The sequence below is a fragment of the Ovis canadensis genome, chromosome 9 (genome assembly GCF_042477335.2).
Source record: "Ovis canadensis isolate MfBH-ARS-UI-01 breed Bighorn chromosome 9, ARS-UI_OviCan_v2, whole genome shotgun sequence".
Classification (NCBI taxonomy): Eukaryota; Metazoa; Chordata; class Mammalia; order Artiodactyla; family Bovidae; genus Ovis; species Ovis canadensis.
In genome coordinates this window covers 88,955,119-88,974,708 of record NC_091253.1, presented here as the reverse complement: position 1 = coordinate 88,974,708, position 19,590 = coordinate 88,955,119, and the positions used below count along the sequence as shown (strand labels likewise).

General features: G+C 40.8%; 1 protein-coding gene across 2 annotated transcripts in view; it reads right to left on the bottom strand.

Moving 5' to 3' along the window:
• NIPAL2 (NIPA like domain containing 2) overlaps nt 1–19,590 on the bottom strand; it is an 86,096-nt gene that overhangs the window by 15,574 nt on the left and 50,932 nt on the right. For both annotated transcript variants that reach the window (XM_069600535.1, XM_069600536.1), the window contains exons 5-6: nt 18,538–18,659; nt 6,328–6,424 (exon numbers count right to left, since the gene is read on the bottom strand). In XM_069600535.1, the coding sequence (XP_069456636.1) occupies nt 6,328–6,424; nt 18,538–18,659 (219 nt within the window). The remainder of the gene's footprint in view (nt 1–6,327; nt 6,425–18,537; nt 18,660–19,590) is intronic.

Sequence of the window (19,590 nt, the reverse complement as noted above, 5' to 3'; positions counted from 1 at the left end):
CAAAACACAAATAAAATTCATAATTGAGAGAGAACTGCAAATAAATATCTTAAATTTATATGGTCGAGTAGTAAATACTCCTGGTATGCTTTAAGAATGAAGACTGCTATGAGAGGTGTAGGGAGGAACGAGACGCAGGCCAAGCAGTAGCCTTGTTGCTCAAGCTCTGCTGGGCTTTCCATTTCCTTAAATCAATGTGCTTCTTATCTTTGGAGCAAGATGCTTATTTTCCAGCTCTCACTGTTGAAAGGATGCTGCGGAGGTTATAATTACTAGTAAACAGAAAGGAGAAAAACAATGAAGGGAGGAGATAAGAAAAGGCAGACTGCCCATGTGACGTTAATGGGAAAATAACCACGAAACTATACTGAAAAGACTGCAAGCCAAATAGATAAGAAGACTAGAAGGTGAAAAGCAACTCACTCAGTGACTTTATTAAGAGCTGCACTGAAGTCTACACGTGAGCCCTTTTATTAAACCTTCTCTTAATTTTTTAATTGGAAGATAATTGCCTTACAATGTTGCATTGTATTCTACTGTACAACCATGCTTGTTGAACCCTTTTGTTAGTAAAGGCTTGGAAGTTTCACTAAAAATATTCTTTGACAGACAAGACACACAGTACAGCACAGAGCTGAGTATTCATTTCTCAGAGTCAACCAGAAGTCTAAGATTTACATAAGCAATGTCCATTTATTTTCCACGTTGAAGAGAAACCTATCTCTATGAGACCATAGGTTCCAAATATCAATCAAGAAAAAGTGACTTGATGAGGTTCAATCAATATGATAGCAAGGAAGCATTTTCTGGAAACATAGTTTTTCTGCAGGAAGAAGAAAGTGTTCTCTTTTTGTCTTTGGTTCAGTTCGGTCGCTCAGTCGTGTCCAACTCTTTGCAACCCCATGAATCGCAGCACACCAGGCCTCTCTGTCCATCACCATCTCCCAGAGTTCACTCACACTCACGTCCATCGAGTCAGTGATGCCATCCAGCCATCTCATCCTCTGTCGTCCCCTTCTCCTCCTGCCCTCAATCCCTCCCAGCATCAGAGTCTTTTCCAATGAGTCAACTCTTCACATGAGGTGGCCAAAGTACTGGAGTTTCAGCTTTGGCATCAGTCCTTCCAATGAAAACCCAGGACTGATCTCCTTTAGGATGGACTGGTTGGATGTCCTTGCAGTCCAATGGACTCTCAAGAGTCTTCTCCAACACCACAGTTCAAAAGCATCAATTCTTCTATGCTCAGCTTTCTTCACAGTCCAACTCTCATATCCATACATGACCACTGGAAAAACCATAGCCTTGACTAGACAGACCTTTGTTGGCAAAGTAATGTCTCTGCTTTTTAATATGCTATCTAGGTTGGTTATAACTTTCCTTTCAAGGAGTAAGTGTCTTTTAATTTCATGGCTGCAATCACCATCTGCAGTGATTTTAGAGCTCCCCAAAATAAAGTCTGATACTGTTTCCACTGTTTCCCCATCTATTTCCCATGAAATGATGGGACCAGATGTCATGATCTTAGTTTTCTGAACGTTGAGCTTTAAGCCAACTTTTTCACTCTCCTCTTTCACTTTCATCAAGAGGCTTTTTAGTTTCTCTTCACTTTCTGCCATAAGGGTGGTGTCATCTGCATATCTGAGGTTATTGATATTTCTCCCGGCTTTTGTCTTAGGTCCCTTGAAATTACTGTTGCATATAATTCTACAATTTAGCTGAAACCCACAGAAAGCTTAAAAATAATTTTTACCTGATATCAAATATCTATAAGTCAAAGGCAATGTGATGAAGAAATACTACCTTTGATTTACTTGGGCATAATATATCTGAGCTTTATTCCTTTTAGCTCTTGAAAAGTATATGTATGTGTGTGTGTGTGTGTGTGTGTGTGAGAGTGTGAGTGTCTGTGTATACAGTGTTTAAAATAACAGGTGGTGGCCAACTAGAAAAAGCCTAATTGTCAAAAAACTAAAACTATACTTTGACTTGAAGGGTACCAGGGCATACTTCCAAATCAGGCATTTTCTCTCTGTTAAAAGTCATGATTAACAGAAGAGACCAGGTGATAAATTCTAAAAATAAACCCTCTGTCTAAACAAAGAGGCCCTTACAGCTGGGCCTGTCTTCACCTTAAACATTTTCGACCCAATCATTTTACATATTTTCTATAGATTATGAAAATAGTCATACTTTAGCTAATCCAGAAATTTACAATATCTATAGACATGTATGCCACTTGATGGTTTCAGTTTATAAGGTTAGCTCTTGAGGGCCCTAGATTTCCTCTTAAACACTCGGCTTGAAGCTAGAGCATGCTGCGGTGAGGGGCTTGTGGTCCGAAGAGCCAGGTTTCCCAAACAGATCATTAACCGAGAAAGAGTTGAACACACTGTTCCTTCCTCTCAGAACCTCAGAATTGTAAAGGCCACCTAATTCAGTCACCATCTGATGTTAAATTATACTTAAATACAAAACAAAAACAATTCTTTAGCAAAACCAACTATCAGTTGCTAGAATTAATCATTATATTTTCAAAGCATGCACCATCGCCCCCGGATTAATCACTGTTTATTGTAACTCTCCAAGTTATTTCTAGGCTGGTGTTGAGTTCTAAATGAGAGAGGGTAGTGGCTGGGGAGCATGGTTAATGAGGATGGGTGGGAATACCGAATTGTAGTGCAGTATCATTCTAATGCTGTAGATATAAAAATAGAAAGTACTTACATATGCCCAGAAAAAAAAATGAAGAAACTACATCAAGATACTATCAGTGATTATCTCTAGGCACTAGGATTATGAATAAACTTTAAACTCATTTTTTCAAACTATAAAAGTATACATGCTCATTCAAAGAAAAAAGGAAGATACAGAGAAGTCTAGAAAGAAAAATAAAAATCACCTGCCATCTCAACAGTCATCCTCAGATCATTTTTAACATTTGAGACTTGTAGTTATTTTTCTATTGCTAAGCACAAATATATCATAACATGTGAACCATACAATATATATTACTTAGGAACCTGTTTTCCATTGCCATTAAGTATTTTCTGTGCCAGTAAGTATTCTTCTAACACGTGATTTTTATTGGCTGGAGAGTATGCCTTTGTACAAATGTATACTATATTTTGGTAATTCCATGTTCTTGGATATTTAGATTGTATCCATTTTTTTTGGTATTAAAAATGAAGCTGTGATGAATATCTTTGAATACAAATCTTTGTATATCATTCTTCCAGTATCTGTAGGAAAACACTTAAAGGGCAACAATTACTGTTCTTCTGAAATCTATTGGCAAACTATCTTCTACAGGGGAACAGACACACTTCCATCATGTCATGCTGCAGTGCTCAACTACATGGATTTTTATGTTTTACATGAAAACATTTTATATTTTCTTGGTATCTTTCTCTGTTTTCTTAATTCTCAACAATAGATATGTGTTACTTTCATCATTATAACAGTACCATTTTTTGCCCGACATTACACTGAGCCATGTTTGAAAGTCAGCCTTCTCAGTTTATGCCTAGTTTTCCACCAGAACTGATTCTTGGGCTTATTTACCTGTCCATTGTTTTCTATTTCATTAACATTTGCCTTTACCTTTATTAATCGATCTTTTCTGCTGGCCTCAGCTTTATTTCGGGGCTTTCTCCCTGACTTCTTACTAATTTATTTATTGAACTCCTGGCTGCGCTGGCTCTCCGTTGCTGTTCTCAGGCTTTCTCCAGTCGTGGCCAGCGGAGGCTGTTTTACAGCTGCGTCATATTGCAGTGGCTTCTCTTGTTGTAGGGCCTGGGCTCTAGGCACACGGCTTCAGTAGTTGTGCACGTGAGCTCAGCAGTTGTGACTTGATGCCTCTAGCGTGGGCTTAATGGTTGTGGTTCATGGGTTTAGTTGCCCCACGACATGTGGGATCTTTCCCCACCAGGGATTGAACCAGCACCCCCTGCTTTGCAAGGAGAATGCCAAACCACTGGGTCACCAGGGAAGCCCTCCCCTGATTTCTTGAGTTGAGTGCTTAACTGACTTACATTTAAAGCCATGAATTTCCTTCTGAATACAGCATTAGTCATAAACTATAGGTTTAATATTGTTTTCACAATAATTTAAGAAATAAATGTTGTAATGAAATTGAGGTTTCTGCTTCAGCCCAGCTGCAGTTTAAGTGTAGTGTTTAACATTCCCAGGTGGTATGGCTCTACTGGTTTCTATTTTTGTTATTATTTTCGGCTTTTCTTTCACTGTGATCTGAAAATGTGGTCTGTACTATTTCAACTTCCTGGAATTTATCAAAAATTTCTTTGTGGCCAATTATAAGATCAGCTTTTGTAAATGTTACACAGGCCCTTGAAAGAAGGTGTATTCTCTGCTTTCTGGATTTAGAGTTCAACAACAGAACTGCCAGATCAAAATTAAGCATTCAGTTTCTCTAATTTTACATATTTTTCTGTCTACTTATTTCCATGAGCTAAGAGCAATATTCTACTTATATTTCTGTTAATGTACTTTCTGAAATAGCTGCTGCCCAGTCTACTGAAGGCCTCAGTCCCCTAGGGCCTCCCCTTCTAAGTTCCAGTTCTACCCTGATTGGGCTTCCCAGGCAGCTCAGAGGGTTAAGAATCCTCCTGCAATTTAGGAGACGTGGATTTGATCCCTGGGTCGGGAAGATCCCCAAGAGGAGGACATGGCAGCCTACTCCAGTGTTCTTGCCTGGAGAATCCCGTGGACAGAGGAGCCTGGCGGGCTGCAGTCCACAGGGTCGCAAACAGCCAGACGCAACTGAGTACACTTGAACCAAGAGGGGGTGCCTCCTGGATCCTCCACTGCACTTAGCGCTTCTGCCTTGATTTTAACTTACATGGTAATCTCACAACCTTCTGCTTTCTTTTACTTCCAATCTGAGTTACCTTGCTTTAGATGAAATTATATATGAAGTCAAAATATTTCACAACCAGCAAGGGCCAATCAGGATGCTATTTCAATAACCCTTATGGAGCTGAACCAGAGCAAATGGGCTGAATCCAATTTTAGAATCTTTTTCAAAATCAATAGGGGAATTTTTCTGAAGTCCGATTTGGAAATCTTTCTTTTTCACTTGGTAAACTTAGCCCATTTATTTTTATGATCAAAGCTGATATGTATGGTCTTAATTCTGTTACTTCATTTTTTTCAAGAAAATTTAAAATTCCCTTTATTTTCAATATTTTCTGGGTAATGTACATCTTCTCAGCTTGCTTTTGTTCGCCCTGTCTGGTAATTTGGAAGAAAACAAAGTTTCTTTTCTGTTCTTTTGATCAACTGCATACTTGAATGTGTTCTAGAGTAAATTTGTTTCTATAAGTAACTGCCACAAATGCCAATCTTCCAATTCAAAGTCAGGGCAGACAACACAGGATAGATGGGTCATCTTACTGGCAAAGAAGAGGCAAGGGAGGATTACAAATAAAACCTTTAAAAAGGGAATTTCCCAAATGATTAGTGAGATTTCCTAGTGTTGAGATATATATATATGAGAGAGAGACAGAGAGAGTCGGGGGAGTGGGGAAGGAAAATAGGTTTTAAAATATTGAGAGGGCTTATGTAGGCATCAGTTTTCAAATCTTATAAGGTATATCTGGAAAAAAGGGAATGGGTAGTGAGTGAGAGAAATGTTGTATTTAAGAAAATCACTGACGTGCCTGGTGGTCCAGTGGTTAAGAATCTGCCTTCCGATGCAAGGGACATGGGTTCGATTCCCTGGTTGGGGAATAAGATCCCACACACCGTGGGGCAGCTAAGCCCGTGTGCCTCAACCCCTGAGCTTGCAGGCATCAGCTAGACAACCCACGTGTTCTGAGCCTGCATACCACAATGAAAAATCCCGCATGCCTCAACTAGAGGCATGATGCAGCCAAAAATAAATAACAACAAAAAAAGAAAATCACACTGCTCACATTTGTGTTTCATATTAGCCATGTTTTAAAATTTTCTTAAAAAATGTAAACAGGATAGGCTTTGATAGATCATTTCTGATATAAAGGTTTCAATTGGGTAGATTCAGTTGTTTCTTTAATTACTTACTGCAAAATAACTCCTCAAATTGTCAGAGAGCAGGGAGAATTATCAAGAAGTAAAATTCCTTTAATATATTAAAAAAATAAACACATATCCATTGTAGCAATGGACATACAAAGTATAATTGGCGTAACTGAGAGTTTCTTTCTATAGATCAGAACTGAAAAGTAGAAACAATGAGAAAAAACAGAATGCTCAGATATTTCTCCTCTAAACTCCTTTATGACTTAGCATGGCTAGATTAGAGAATTAGAAAATAAAACACATCCTTACCTAGGAGTGCCACCAGGGTTAGCAGAATCACGATGTGTTTCATTCCTTTTCTTTTATGGAAATACAGGAGAATGCAGAAAACTAATATTTCTAAAATCTAGAAAGGGAAATAGGAAGAGTAAAGTTTAAATTATTCTACACAAAGTCTTCAGAATGCCACACTTTTTGATTTTGCGATGAGTATCATATGAGGGTTGAGGGTGACCAGAGTTCCCAAGGACAATTCTAAATATATGAGAACAACATAAGGAGCCTCAGCCACCCAGACTCAAGAGTTCTACCACCACCTACACGGCAATGACACCCAGCTCTAGATCTCCAGTTCTCCCTGCAGCTCCAGTCTCATTTACCCAGGTGTCGACCAGACATTCCCACGGGCATGTTCAACAGCCATATCATATGAATATGGGCAACACTTAACTCTTTGTGAGGGGGAGGGGCTGTACCATGGGGCATGTAGGATCTTAGTTCCCTGACCAGGGATGGAACCCATATGCCGTGCAGTAGAAGTGTGGAGTCTTAGCCACTGGACTGCCAGAGAAGTCCCAGCACTTAACTCTTTTTTCCCCCCTCTCCATCAGCAAGGTTGAATTGTTATGGCTCATTCCAGTGATAACAAAAATAAAGAATCAATGGTACAACATTTAGAAGACTTTTTTTTTTTTTGTGGTTCTGGAAACAAGGTGTTTTTTTTTAATATATTTAATTTATTTATTTGGCTGTGTGGGGTCTTAGCGGCAGCATGCTGGATCTTTCATTGCAGCAAGTGGGGTCTAGATCCCTGACCAGGGACTGAACTCCGTCCCCTGCACTAAGCGCAGAGTCTCAGCCACTGGACCACTAGGGAAGCCCCTGGAAACACAGTTTGACCCTTATTATAAAAATAATATACCACTATCTGTAATACTTTACTTATGCCCAAGGGGTAGCTGACGGTATGGAAACCAGGACTTTTTCTTCACTGGTTTGGCCAACACTTAATTCATGATTGCCTAGCTTCTCTGTCTGTTCCTCCTGAGCCTCCACCCTCTTAGGAGGTGCCCTGTTGCACAAGCTGAAAAGTCCTCTCTTTCCCTCCCTCCCCCGACCCTTTCTGACTATTGCAACAGCTTCTACTTTGTCTTTGACTTGACTCCTGTCTCTTAATCATCCAGCCATTGAACAACAAGAGGAGTCACTTAAAAATGCAATTTGGATAATGAACTATTTCATTCATAGAGACTCATTACTTGTCTGATATACAGATTAGGTATTTACAGTACTATGACAAGTACCACTATGCCCTCTACCCAATCTGAGAACTAGAACCCATCAATCTCTGTGAAGTCTTCCCTTCACAGTTGCTCTCCCCTTCTTCTGTGACCTCCCCAGGAAGCACTACATTGAATTTTGTGTTTCCCATTCATTTTCTTTAATTATGTTTCTATGTATTCTCAAATGATACCATTTATTTTGGCACATTTGTTGTTTATACAAGTGGAGTCATATACTTGCCTTCACTCATTTGCTTTTTTTCACTGTGTATTATAAGATTCATCCAGGACGACACATATAGTAAAAATATAAATTAGACCTAGTCATTCCTTGCTTAAGACTCCTGGGTCCTCATCATCGTGCATGGCTGGCTCATGGATGGTCCACCTGCAGTAGCTACAACGGCTTCCCCACTGCCCTACTTTGGTTCTCTGTGGTTCTCACGCTGCTCCTGCCTTTGGGCCTTTGCATTGACGGTTTGCCCTGCTTGGAATGAGCTTTCCCTGAGCTTTTGTTTGCACAATGACTCCTAGTCACTCAGACCCTTGGAGAGGTCTTCGTAGATCACTCTGTTCTAACAGAGGCACCTAGTCATCCTGTCACAACCTCAACTTCAGGTGGCAACTGTAGAGTGTCTTAACCATGACCTGTCCTCGTGTTTACGTTTCTTGTCTGTCCCCACCAGCACATCAGCTCTGTAAGAACAGGAACCTTTACTGCCTCCAGTGCCTGGCACTCAGTTAGTCACTCAATAAGTATTTTTAGAATTAGTGAGTCAGTTACACATCAAATTTATTATCAACAGTTTGCCAAAAAGCAGACCTTGGAAGAAAAGTTATGACCAACCTAGATAGTATATTCAAAAGCAGAGACATTACTTTGACGACTAAGGTCCATCTAGTCAAGGCTATGGTTTTTCCAGTGGTCATGTATGGATGTGAGAGTTGGACTGTGAAGAAGGCTGAGCACTGAAGAATTGATGCTTTTGAACTGTGATGTTGGAGGAGACTCTTGAGAGTTCCTTGGACTGCAAGGAGATCCAACCAGTCCATTCTGAAGGAGATCAGCCCTGGGATTTCTTTGGAAGCAATGATGCTAAAGCTGAAACTCCAGTACTTTGGCCACCTCATGGGAAGAGTTGACTCATTGGAAAAGACTCTGATGCTGGGAAGGATTGGGGGCAGGAGGAGAAGGGGATGACAGAGGATGAGATGGCTGGATGGCATCACTGACTCGATGGACGTGAATCTGAGTGAACTCTGGGAGTTGGTGATGGACAGGGAGGCCTGGCATGCTGCAATTCATGGGGTCGCAAAGAGTCGGACACGACTGAGTGACTGAACTGAACTGAACTGAATGTCTAATAAACTGAGTATTCAATAAGTATTAATTGACTGAATGTTTAAAATTTTCCTTCCTTTAAGAAAATGAGTGTACTTTTGAACCCTCAATTTTATTTTTTAGTTTTTTTTTCTTTTTTGAGGTCCTTAAGATAACCCAAAATTTGTCTGAGAAGACCTTACAAACACCTGAGAAAAGAAGAGAAGTAAAAGGCAAAGAAGAAATGGAAAGATATACCCTACTGAATGCAGAGTTCCAGAGAGTAGCAAGGAGAGAGAAGAAAGACTTCTTAAGTGAACAATGCAAAGAAATAGAGGAAAACAACAGAATGGGAAGGACTAGAAATCGCTTCAAGAAAATTAGAGATACCAAGGGAACAATGCAAGGATGGCACAATAAAAGACAGAAATGGCAAAGACTTAACAGAAGCAGAAGAGATTAAGAGGGGGCAAGAATACATAGAACTATACAAAAAAGATCTTAATGAACCAGATAGTCATGATGGTGTGGTCACTCACCTAGAGCATCCTGGAGCATGAAGTCAAGTGGGCCTTAGGAAGTATTACTAGGAACAAAGCTAGTGGAGGTGATGGAATTCCAGCTGAACTATTCCTTAAAGATGATGCTGTTAAAGTGCTGCACTCAATATGTCAGGAAATTTGGAAAACTCAGCAGTGGCCACAGGACTAGGAAAGGTCAGTTTTCATTCTAATCCCGAAGAAGGCCAATGCCAAAGAATGTTCAAGCTACCCGTACAATTACACTCATGTCACATGCTAGAAAGGCAATGGTCAAAATCCTTCAAGCTAAGTTTCAGCAATAAGTGAATCAAGAACTTCCATATGTACAAGCTGGATTTAGAAAAGGCAGAGGAACCAGAAATTAAATTGCCATCATCCATTGGGTCATAAAGAAAGCAAGGGAATTCTAGAAAAACATCTACCTTCACTGACTATGTGTGGATCACAGCAAACTGTGGAAAATTTTTAAAGAGATGGGACTACCAGACCACCTTACCTGTCTTCTTAGAGACCTGTATGTACATCAAGAAGTAACAGAACCAGACATGGAACAATGGACTGGTTCAAAATTGGGAAAGAAGTTCATCAAGGCTGTATATTGTCATCCTGCTTATTTAACTTATATGCAGAGTACATCATGTGAAATGCCAGGCTGGGTGAAGCACAAGTTGGAATCAAGACTGCCAGGAGAAATATCAACAACCTCAGATATGCAGATGATACCACTCTAATGGGAGAAACTGAAGAGGAGCTAAATAGCCTCTTGAGGAGGTTGAAAGAAGAGAGTGAAAAAACTGGCTTAAAACTCAACATTCAAAAAGCTAAGATCATGGCATCCTGTCCCATCACTTCATGGCAAATAGATGGGGAAAAAGTGGAAACAGTGACAGACTTTTATCTTCTGTGGCCCCAAAATCACTGTGAATGGTGACCGCTCCTTGGAAGGAAAGCTATGACAAAACTAGACAGCATATTAAAAAGCAGAGACATCACTTTGCCAACAAAGGTGCTTACAGTCAAAGCTATGGTTTTTCCAGTAGTCATGTACCAGTATGACAGCCGGATCATAAAGGTGGCTGAGTACTGAAGAATTGATGCTTTTGAGCTGTGGTGTTGGAGAGGACTCTTGGGATTCCCTTGGACAACAAGGAGATCAAATCAGTCAATCCTAAAGGAAATAAATCCAGAATATTCATTGGAAGGACTGATGTTGAAGCGCCAATAGTTGGCCACCTGATGCGAAGAGCTGACTCACTGAAAAGACCATGAGGCTGGGAAAGATTGAGAGCAGGAGGAAAAGGGGGTGACAGAGAATGAGATGGTTGGATGGCATCACTGACACAATTTGAGCAAACTCAGGGAGATAGTGAAGGGCAGGGAAACCTGGAGTGCTGCAGCCCATGAGGTCACGAAGAGTCAGATATGACTTAGCGACTGATCAACCACAACAAGATATCTGAAGCAAAGCTCTTTTCTTCCCCCCAAAGTGACAGCATCTCTGGACTGAAATTTAATATGAATGTTTACATTGGACACATAAAAATATTGGCACTAGTTTTTTTTTTTTTTTTTCTTAAAAATGATGAGAGTTGGGGACTTCACTACTTTCAGGATTTCATTTTACTCATGGAGCCTTTTCTAAATAAACACAAATGTCTCCTGTTCCAACTCAAGCTTTAACCCATTGCTTTGTTTCTCCCTTTAATCCTCTGTGGATATGGAAAGCAGCAGGACCATATCTTTCTCACTTAAAACATTTTCATCTAATATGGAAGAATAACTCATCCCTTAGTCTTGTCTTTTCTTGGCAAATGAAACCAATTATTTTAACTTTTTCTTATAGGACTTATTTGCCAGACCTTTAATTTAATCAGGTTGTGCTACAGAATCTTTTCAACTCCTATCTTTTCACCTTCCCGAGAGCTGCCATCAAAACCAAAGCCATCCCTCTCAGCTTGGTCTCCCCTCAACCAGAGGAGTCCATTTCTCATGTGACACAGTTACAGACAGCTCCCAGCAGGCTTTGGGATCATGGTATTTGTGGCTGGGAGGAAGGAAGCCATTCCTGCACCAAGGCATAGAGCATGTTAGCTTAACCTGTTAGCATGCCGATTATTTTTTTGGCGGGGGGGGGGGGGGGATGGTGGTAGCTATCAGTCTAAAAAATCATATGTGACTTTTTTTTGCAAACTTCATCTCTATGATTTCAGATCAATAAAATATGAGTTTCTGTTATTCACAGAATGACTGTTATTTGCCCTTGGGTTCTGTCCTGTGGCAAGAGATCACAGAGCTCCCCGGGGTAAGATATCCAAGCCGCGTGAGTTAATGTTAATTTTTTTCCTAGTAACATTTTCCTACCTTTCTGAACAAAAATTCAGTATTAAAGAAGCTGTGACTTCTGCAGGTTGCTGCAACCCGGAAGAAGCAGCTTTGCTCACTGCTGTCTCAGAGGCCAGAAGTAATATCAGCACAGGGTGCATGCTCTGCACATGATTCACTTGTACTAATTCATTAAATTCTCACAACCATCTCAGGAGGTGGGTGCTATTATTATCCTCATTTTACAGATAAGGAAACCAAGGCTCAGAGGGGTTTCCGCTGGTAGGCAGGATAATGCCCCACCCCACCTCAAGATGTCCACGGTCTATTCTCTGGAACTTGTGTGCATGTTACATTACACAGCAACGGGGCTTCCCAGACATGATTAAGGCTATGGATCTTGAGATGCAGAGATTATCCTGGATTGTCCAAGTGGGCCCAGTGTAGTCACAAGGGTCCTTAAAAGCAGAGAACCTTCCCAGCTGTGGTCAGAGAGAGATGTAACATGAGAAAGACCCAAGTCAAGGAATGCTGGCTGCCTCTAGAAGTTGGAAAAGGCAAGGAAACAGATTCTTCCCCAGGGGCACTAGCAAGGAATACAGCTCTGCCAATATCTTGATTTTAGTCCATGAGACCCATGTTGAATCTCTGACTTTCAAAACTGTTGAGAAAATAAAATCGCATTGTTTTAAGCCACTAAGTGTGTGACAGTTGGTTATAGGAAAAATAGGAAACGAATTCAGATTTGGGTACTTGAAGTCTTTCCAGAGGAAAAAAATCTTCAGGATGAGTTTTCTGAATCGATTCCGGGTTTTCTGGATTCACTCTCTAATTGAATTTAAAGGTACTCCTCACCCTGTTTTCGGCAGAGGATGAGGTGGTTAGCTAACATCACCAACTCAATGGACATGAATTTGAGCAAACTTTGGGAGGATAGTGAAAGACAGAGGACTCTGGTGTGCTGCAACCCATGGGGTCACAAAGAGTCAGACACAACTTAACGACTCAACAACAACAATAACAATCACTTCGTTTTAAGTGGCAAAAAGAGCACTGGCAGTCCGTGGGATGATGTGACAAGAGACACAAAATTTCACCACTGGAAACCCCAGTCCCGGTACCAAATTCCGAGCCTGCACTCATTTCCTCTTCTCTTGTCAAGTTCTCTCTGAAAGCGTAGCTTTTGATATAGTGTCCTTGTCCAAAAGCAATGGGCTCTGCAAAGATTCTCTCTAAAGCCAAGTCTGGACAAAGATCTGATGCTTGGAGGTCAGCCTGTATCGATTCTGCATGGAGAGGTGGGTGGGGAAATGAACTGGAGCGTGTACCCCAGAAGTGGTCCACCTGGTTTTGAATTCTGGCTCTTTCACTTAGTTTCTATGTGACTTCAGATAAGTTACTGAACCTCGCTACTTGGGCTTCCCCATCTGCCAGTGTCTAGGACTGCTTGCTGCCCAGGTGAAGGACACAACATGGTCGGAGTGGGCACGGGGCTCAACCTGCTCAGTGAGGTTGCTGACCTCAGCTGTAGAAGTGGGTCCGAGTGCAGACCTGTGAGTACTACTTACATTCAGACGACCGAGCAGATGAACCTCATGCACCAGACAGAGAGGGCTTACGCAAGCATAGTTTTCGCCTTTCAGGTTTTAACACCTGCTGGTGGGTGTTGAGGCAGCTTTTGCCAGAAAGGCTGACTTAGTAATGGGGCTTTGGGGTAGAAAATCACACCAAACGACAGGCTAGGCCCCTGCTTCTGCTTATTTAATTTTTTTTCTGGTGGAGAGAAAATGAGCACCATGCAGATTATTTTGTGAAGGAGAATGGTCTGTGGGGAAATCTGGGTATGCAAAAAAAAAAAAAAACAACAAAAAAAAAACCCAACAAACGCAGCCACAATCAAGCCTGCCAAAGAACACAGAGTAACTGAGACTCAGAGCCACAGCCCCTCGTGTGGGTTCTGCCGAGGTGTTCACAGCTGCTATTCCACAAAAGGCCCTTCAAGAAAAGGGCCTCATGGTCACAAAAGCCTGGGCAGGGCAGGATTAACAAGGTTAAGCCTAACTCTTCCCTAAAGGACTTCTAGTTTTTAACATGCTAACGGAAATGATGAATTTCTCAGGGGGCCATGTATGTTTCACAGCATCTCTCCAAGCTAGTTTGACCTTGAAAACCTGATTGTGTTTTGCTTTTTGGTAAGCACCAGGTGGGAAAGTATGTTTTAGTGGATGAGCACAGGACACTTCATTCCTCTCTGACTAGTAGACACCAGGCTTCTCAAATCCTCTTTTTTTCCCAAAGAGTCCCAGCTCAGAGCTTGGGCCTTGTTTCTGAGGCTTCCACTTCATGTAATCCTTAAAGGGAAGATGGATATTGACCTGAGACAGCTGAGACAGCTAAACACATGATGAAAGGAGATGCTCTTAGCTAGTCTATAATATGACTTTACAATCCCCTTTTGAGATATGTAAAATTTATTTAGATTTTAAAATATTTTTATGCATTTTACTGTTTATTTGATCAGTTTTAAAAGGCAGTTCAGGTGTTATATTTACACTTGGTGTAATATATAAATACGAGATATAATACAAATACTGTATAAATCATATGTAATATAAAAACAGTTAGATGAACGATTCTTCAAAGAATTGCCTTAATTACTATAATCATGATCTCTGCAATCATGGTTTGCAGAAAAAGTACAGAACCTGGCACGATGAAGGATTAAATATTAATTATGCACATGTTAACAGACTTAAAACCAAACTTCAAGTCAAGATCTTGGTATATAATTGATAACTTCTGAGTCTTTAGAGATGTAACATATAATGGATTAAATTCCAAACTGAGATAAACTAAGATAATATAGATCTGTTCCCCTAAGAGTCTAATGCCAATAGTGTTATTCAAATGTGACTCTATTAAAGGCTCATTTTATGCTGTCATATAAACATCTGGAATTATTTGCATTTTTGGTGACACTTATTTTCAAATATACTTTCACTGTTTCACAGGAATATGAGTCTCCCCAGGACTGTAAAATTCCCGCTTCAGGAATTCTCCTCTATATTCTAGGTGACTAAATTAGTCGGATGAACTTGTGAATAAATTAACTTAAGATTTACCTTTGGAAAATAGAAAAATGCAATTATTTCAGTGTACATTTTTGTGGGATTATAAGGCTTAAAAAGTAGTTTTGTTCTTTTAAAATGTTTTCTCTGGTATTAAAACAATATAAAATACATCATCATCAAACAATGCTGTTTATTCCAGGAAATAAGCCTTGATGCATCTTTAATCTCCAAAGGATTCAGTGCAGGCTTTTAATTTTCTGGTTACAGACTCTGTGACCCTTTTCTTACCGGATGAAGAATTCGTTTTGCCTGTAGGCAAAGAATAATAATGTGTTGGTAGGACTTCAAGTCTAGACTATCATGAAATGCTCAAAGAGTCCTTCTAGTGCTTAGATTTGATTGATGAAAGCTTTAATAGTTAAAGGACTGGGTACAGTGGACAAGTAGGAAGATAAAAGAGGGAAGAGGGGGACAAAGTACGACAGACCTGAGGAAGCCTACTCTGAATTGGAAAGCCCACTCCTAAACTCTGGAGTGGAGGATGAGGGTAAGAGGAACCTTCCAAATTAAGCGAGGAGGGAGTTTAGGGGAGAAGATATTGAGTTCAGTTTTTGAGATGTTAGTCCTGCAGACTCTATGGGATATCCAAGCAGGAATAAGGAATAAGTTGCTGTTGTTGTTCAGCCCCTCAGTCATGTCTGACTCTTTGAGACCCCTTGGAGTATAGCATGCCAGGCTTCCCTGTCCTTCACTTTCTCCTGGAGTTTGCTCAAACTCATTGAGTCGGTGGGAATAAGTGGACAGATGAAAACACAGCTTTGGTGTTAGGAGAGATCTGGGAAGGAGATGCAAGTCTGGATTTGAAAGTCTTTCTAAAGAATGATGGTGGTGGAGTAGGCAATGAGATCACTCCAGAAAACCTTGGGAGAGTTGTACAGCAGGGAAAGATAAGAGTGGATGCAGAAGGGGAGGAGGTGCTCACCAAGAGCCTGGGATGGACGGATCAGACTGGAGGAAGAGGAACAGGGAAAACAAACTGAAGAAGCCTGGGACAAGAGCGCTGCCAAGAGAAGAGAGTGGGCTGTCAGAAAACGGCGCACAAGAGGCGAGGAGGATCAGGACCAAAGCAGCACCTCCATCCGGCAATTCTTGGGGAGGGGTTTACTACCTTATGATGAGTGAGGAGAGACTGGGAGCTGAGGGAATGGAGGGGAATACGTTTTCGGTGGTGTTTGGAGGGGAAATCGGTGAGTTTATTAAAGGGTGTATAGTGTATGAGGAATTTATTTTTTTTTTAACAGATCTTAGGAGTGGGAGATGTAAACAGAAAAGCCCTGTAAACACTTGTGTTCCAGTGGTCAGAACTATGTATCAGAGATGGTAAGATATACAGGCTTCTGGTCACCTGGCTAGAAATGACCACACAATAGTGTAGTACTGTATGGTTCCTGCGGTAAGATCCTGAATCACATCACACTGAGAGCAGAGTTTGCCATGTCCCTGCAAACGCCAGGTATAAATAATAGGTATAAAGCAGGAGTAAACTATTTTACAAAGCCAAAGCCAAAGAATGCTCAAATTACCGCACAGTTGCACTCATCTCACATGCTAGTAAAGGAATGCTCAAAATTCTCCAAGCCAGGCTGCAGCAATACGTGAACCATGAACTTCCAGATGTTCAAGCTGGTTTTAGAAAAGGCAGAAGAACCAGAGATCAAGTTGCCAACATCCGCCGGATCATTGAAAAAGCAAGAGAGTTCCAGAAAAACATCTATTTCTGCTTTATTGACTATGCCAAAGCCTTTGACTGTGTGGATCACAATAAACTGTGGAAAATTCTGAAAGAGATGGGACTACCAGACCACCTAACCTGCCTCCTGAGAAATCTGTATGCAGGTCAGGAAGCAACAGTTAGAACTGGACATGGAACAACAGACTGGTTCCGAATAGGAAAAGGAGTACATCAAGGCTGTATCTTGTCACCCTGCTTATTTAACTTACATGCAGAGTACATCATGAGAAACGCTGGGCTGAAAGAAGCACAAGCTGGAATCAAGATTGCTGGGAGAAATATCAATAACCTCAGATATGCAGATGACACCACCCTTATGGCAGAAAGTGAAGAGGAACTAAAAAGCCTCTTGATGAAAGTGAAAGAGGAGAGTGAAAAAGTTAGCTTAAAACTCAACATTCAGAAAACTAAGATCATGGCATCCAGTCCCATCACTTCATGGCAAATAGATGAGGAAACAGTGGAAACAGTGGCTGACTTTATTTTTCTGGGCTCCAAAATCACTGCAGATGGTGATTGCAGCCATGAAATTAAAAGACACTTACTCCTTGGAAGGAAAGTTATGACCAACTTAGACAGCATACTAAAAAGCAGAGACATTACTTTGTCAACAAAGGTCCATCTAGTCAAGGGTATAGTTTTTTCAGTAGTCATGTATGGATGTGAGAGTTGGCCTATAAAGAAAGCTGAGCACCAAAGAATTGATGCTTTTGAACTGTGGTGTTGGAGAAGACCCTTGGGAGGCCCTTGGACTGCAAGGATATCCAACCAGGCCATCCTAAAGGAGATCAGTCCTGAGTGTTCATCAGAAGGACTAATGCTGAAGCTGAAACTTCAATACTTTTGCCACCTGATGTGAAGAGCTGACTCATTTGAAAAGATCCTGATTCTAGGAAAGATTGAAGGCAGGAGGGGAAGCAGATGACAGAGGATGAGATGGTTGGATGGCATCACCGACTCAATGGACATGAGTTTGAGTAAAGTAATCATCTGGTAGTTGATGATGGACAGGGAGGCCTGGCGTGCTGCAGTCCATGGGGTTGCAAAGAGTCGGACATGACTGAGCGACTGAACTGAACTGAACTGAACCTGTTTTAAAGGCAGCGCACTGGGCCTGATAGCTTTTTGAGGTCACTTCTAACCCTAAAAATGTATGACTCTGTGTGCCTTGATTCTTTTCATTGAATTCACAACTATTTTACCAATTCAGTTCTTGGTTAAATGCTGATCTAGACAACCCCATTTTTCTTCTTCCTGCCTGCCTTTCCTAGAATATGCTTATTTTCCAATCTAAACTGACTTCCATAACAAGTTATATGCCAACTATTTCAATCACATTCTCTCTTAATACTCACCATACCTAGTCACTGCATCAAATTAAAAAAAAAATCACAATTAGTGGCTTCCAATTTCTACATCAGCTCATTCTGTGTTTTCTTTTCCCCATCTCTCAGTATTGCCCTATTTCTCTTCAGACAGGCTATTGCATGGGTCTCTATAAGTGCTTTTTTGAGGAGAATACCTACCTTAAATAAAATTCAGTGAAGTAAAATATGTCTTCAGGTACTTTCCTTTGACTTGGGAAGAGAGGGGTTTTTTTTGTTTTTTGTTTTTTTGTTTGTTTGTTTTTGAGTTGTCCTAAAATACGTGACTCTGGGCTTTGCTGGATTAAATTCCATTAAATTGTGGAAACTGTTCCAGTGATAAGTCATCCCCAAGGACAGAATACCCAGGGAACAGGGATACTTCTATTGTTGATTTAGTGTTTCAAATATTGGTCAAATATATTTACATTTCAATGAATTATTAACACTGAGAAGAAAAGATTATCCTAGCTCTCCAACGTCTCCATGTACCAGTGGTCTAGACAATATTGCTTCTGGGATAGTAAAATTTTTAGAGTTCTTACCATGTAGATCATGAACTGCCAGCCGACAAAGTAATACTGAACTGTTCTTGCGGAGATAGCCTGAGTTATATTTGGAGCAAAGTTCACCAATAGATAAGTTCCCACCAATGCCAACGTCATACCTTTTAAATTGAAAAGACAAACCATGTTGAAAAGGGCCATTCAAGCCTTTTTGTTTACGTAAACATTTCCTATACGCTGAGCATTACTTGCAAAAGTCGTGAAAGTGAACGTCGTTCAGTTGTGTCCGACTCTTTGTGACCTCATGGGCTATAGTCCATGGAATTCTCCAGGCCGGAATACTGGAGTGAGGAGCCCTTCCCTTCTCCAAGGGATGCCTATGAAAATACAATCTATCAAACCATCCCAAGAACATCGCGCATTTACCTGACAGCATTACCTTTAGAAGGGGATAAGATAAGGGCCATGGGATGGATGGGGTAGCACATAACTTTCGATTTTTCTCTGTCATTCAAGATGAATTCTGACCTCTACAGCGAAGCTTTCCTCAGAGATGGGGACGATCAGAACACGTGCACATGGAGACGTGGAAACACATCCAACCTGGCTGCTTGTTTCCATGTGGACCAGGAAGTGCATGGCGACTCTAGAGCCACCTAGATCTAGATGGCAGGGCCCACAGAATGGGGAAATCCATCACCTGATGGCCCCCTCTGCACTTACTCACCTTGGATCCTTTACACACACATACTTGGCTATTTTACACTTTGAAACTCTTGTAAATGAATACCATAATCACTGTCATTTTTTGGAGTCCTTTTAGGAGAAATAACAAAGTGAATGCTGACTCTGAGTCAGATTGACTTGATCTGATTTAAAATCTAGAATTCCAGGGATAGCTTGGTAAAATATCACATTATAAACCTATGTAGGAATGTGTTACTGTCATCACTTTAACATTACTTACAATAACGGAGGAACGGAAAATGTGGGGGAGAAGTGGCCACAGAGAAGCGGATTTGGCTTTCCGAATAACACTGGAAACTGCTTATTTATTAATAATTAGCAGCCTGAGAAAAACTGATTTATGTA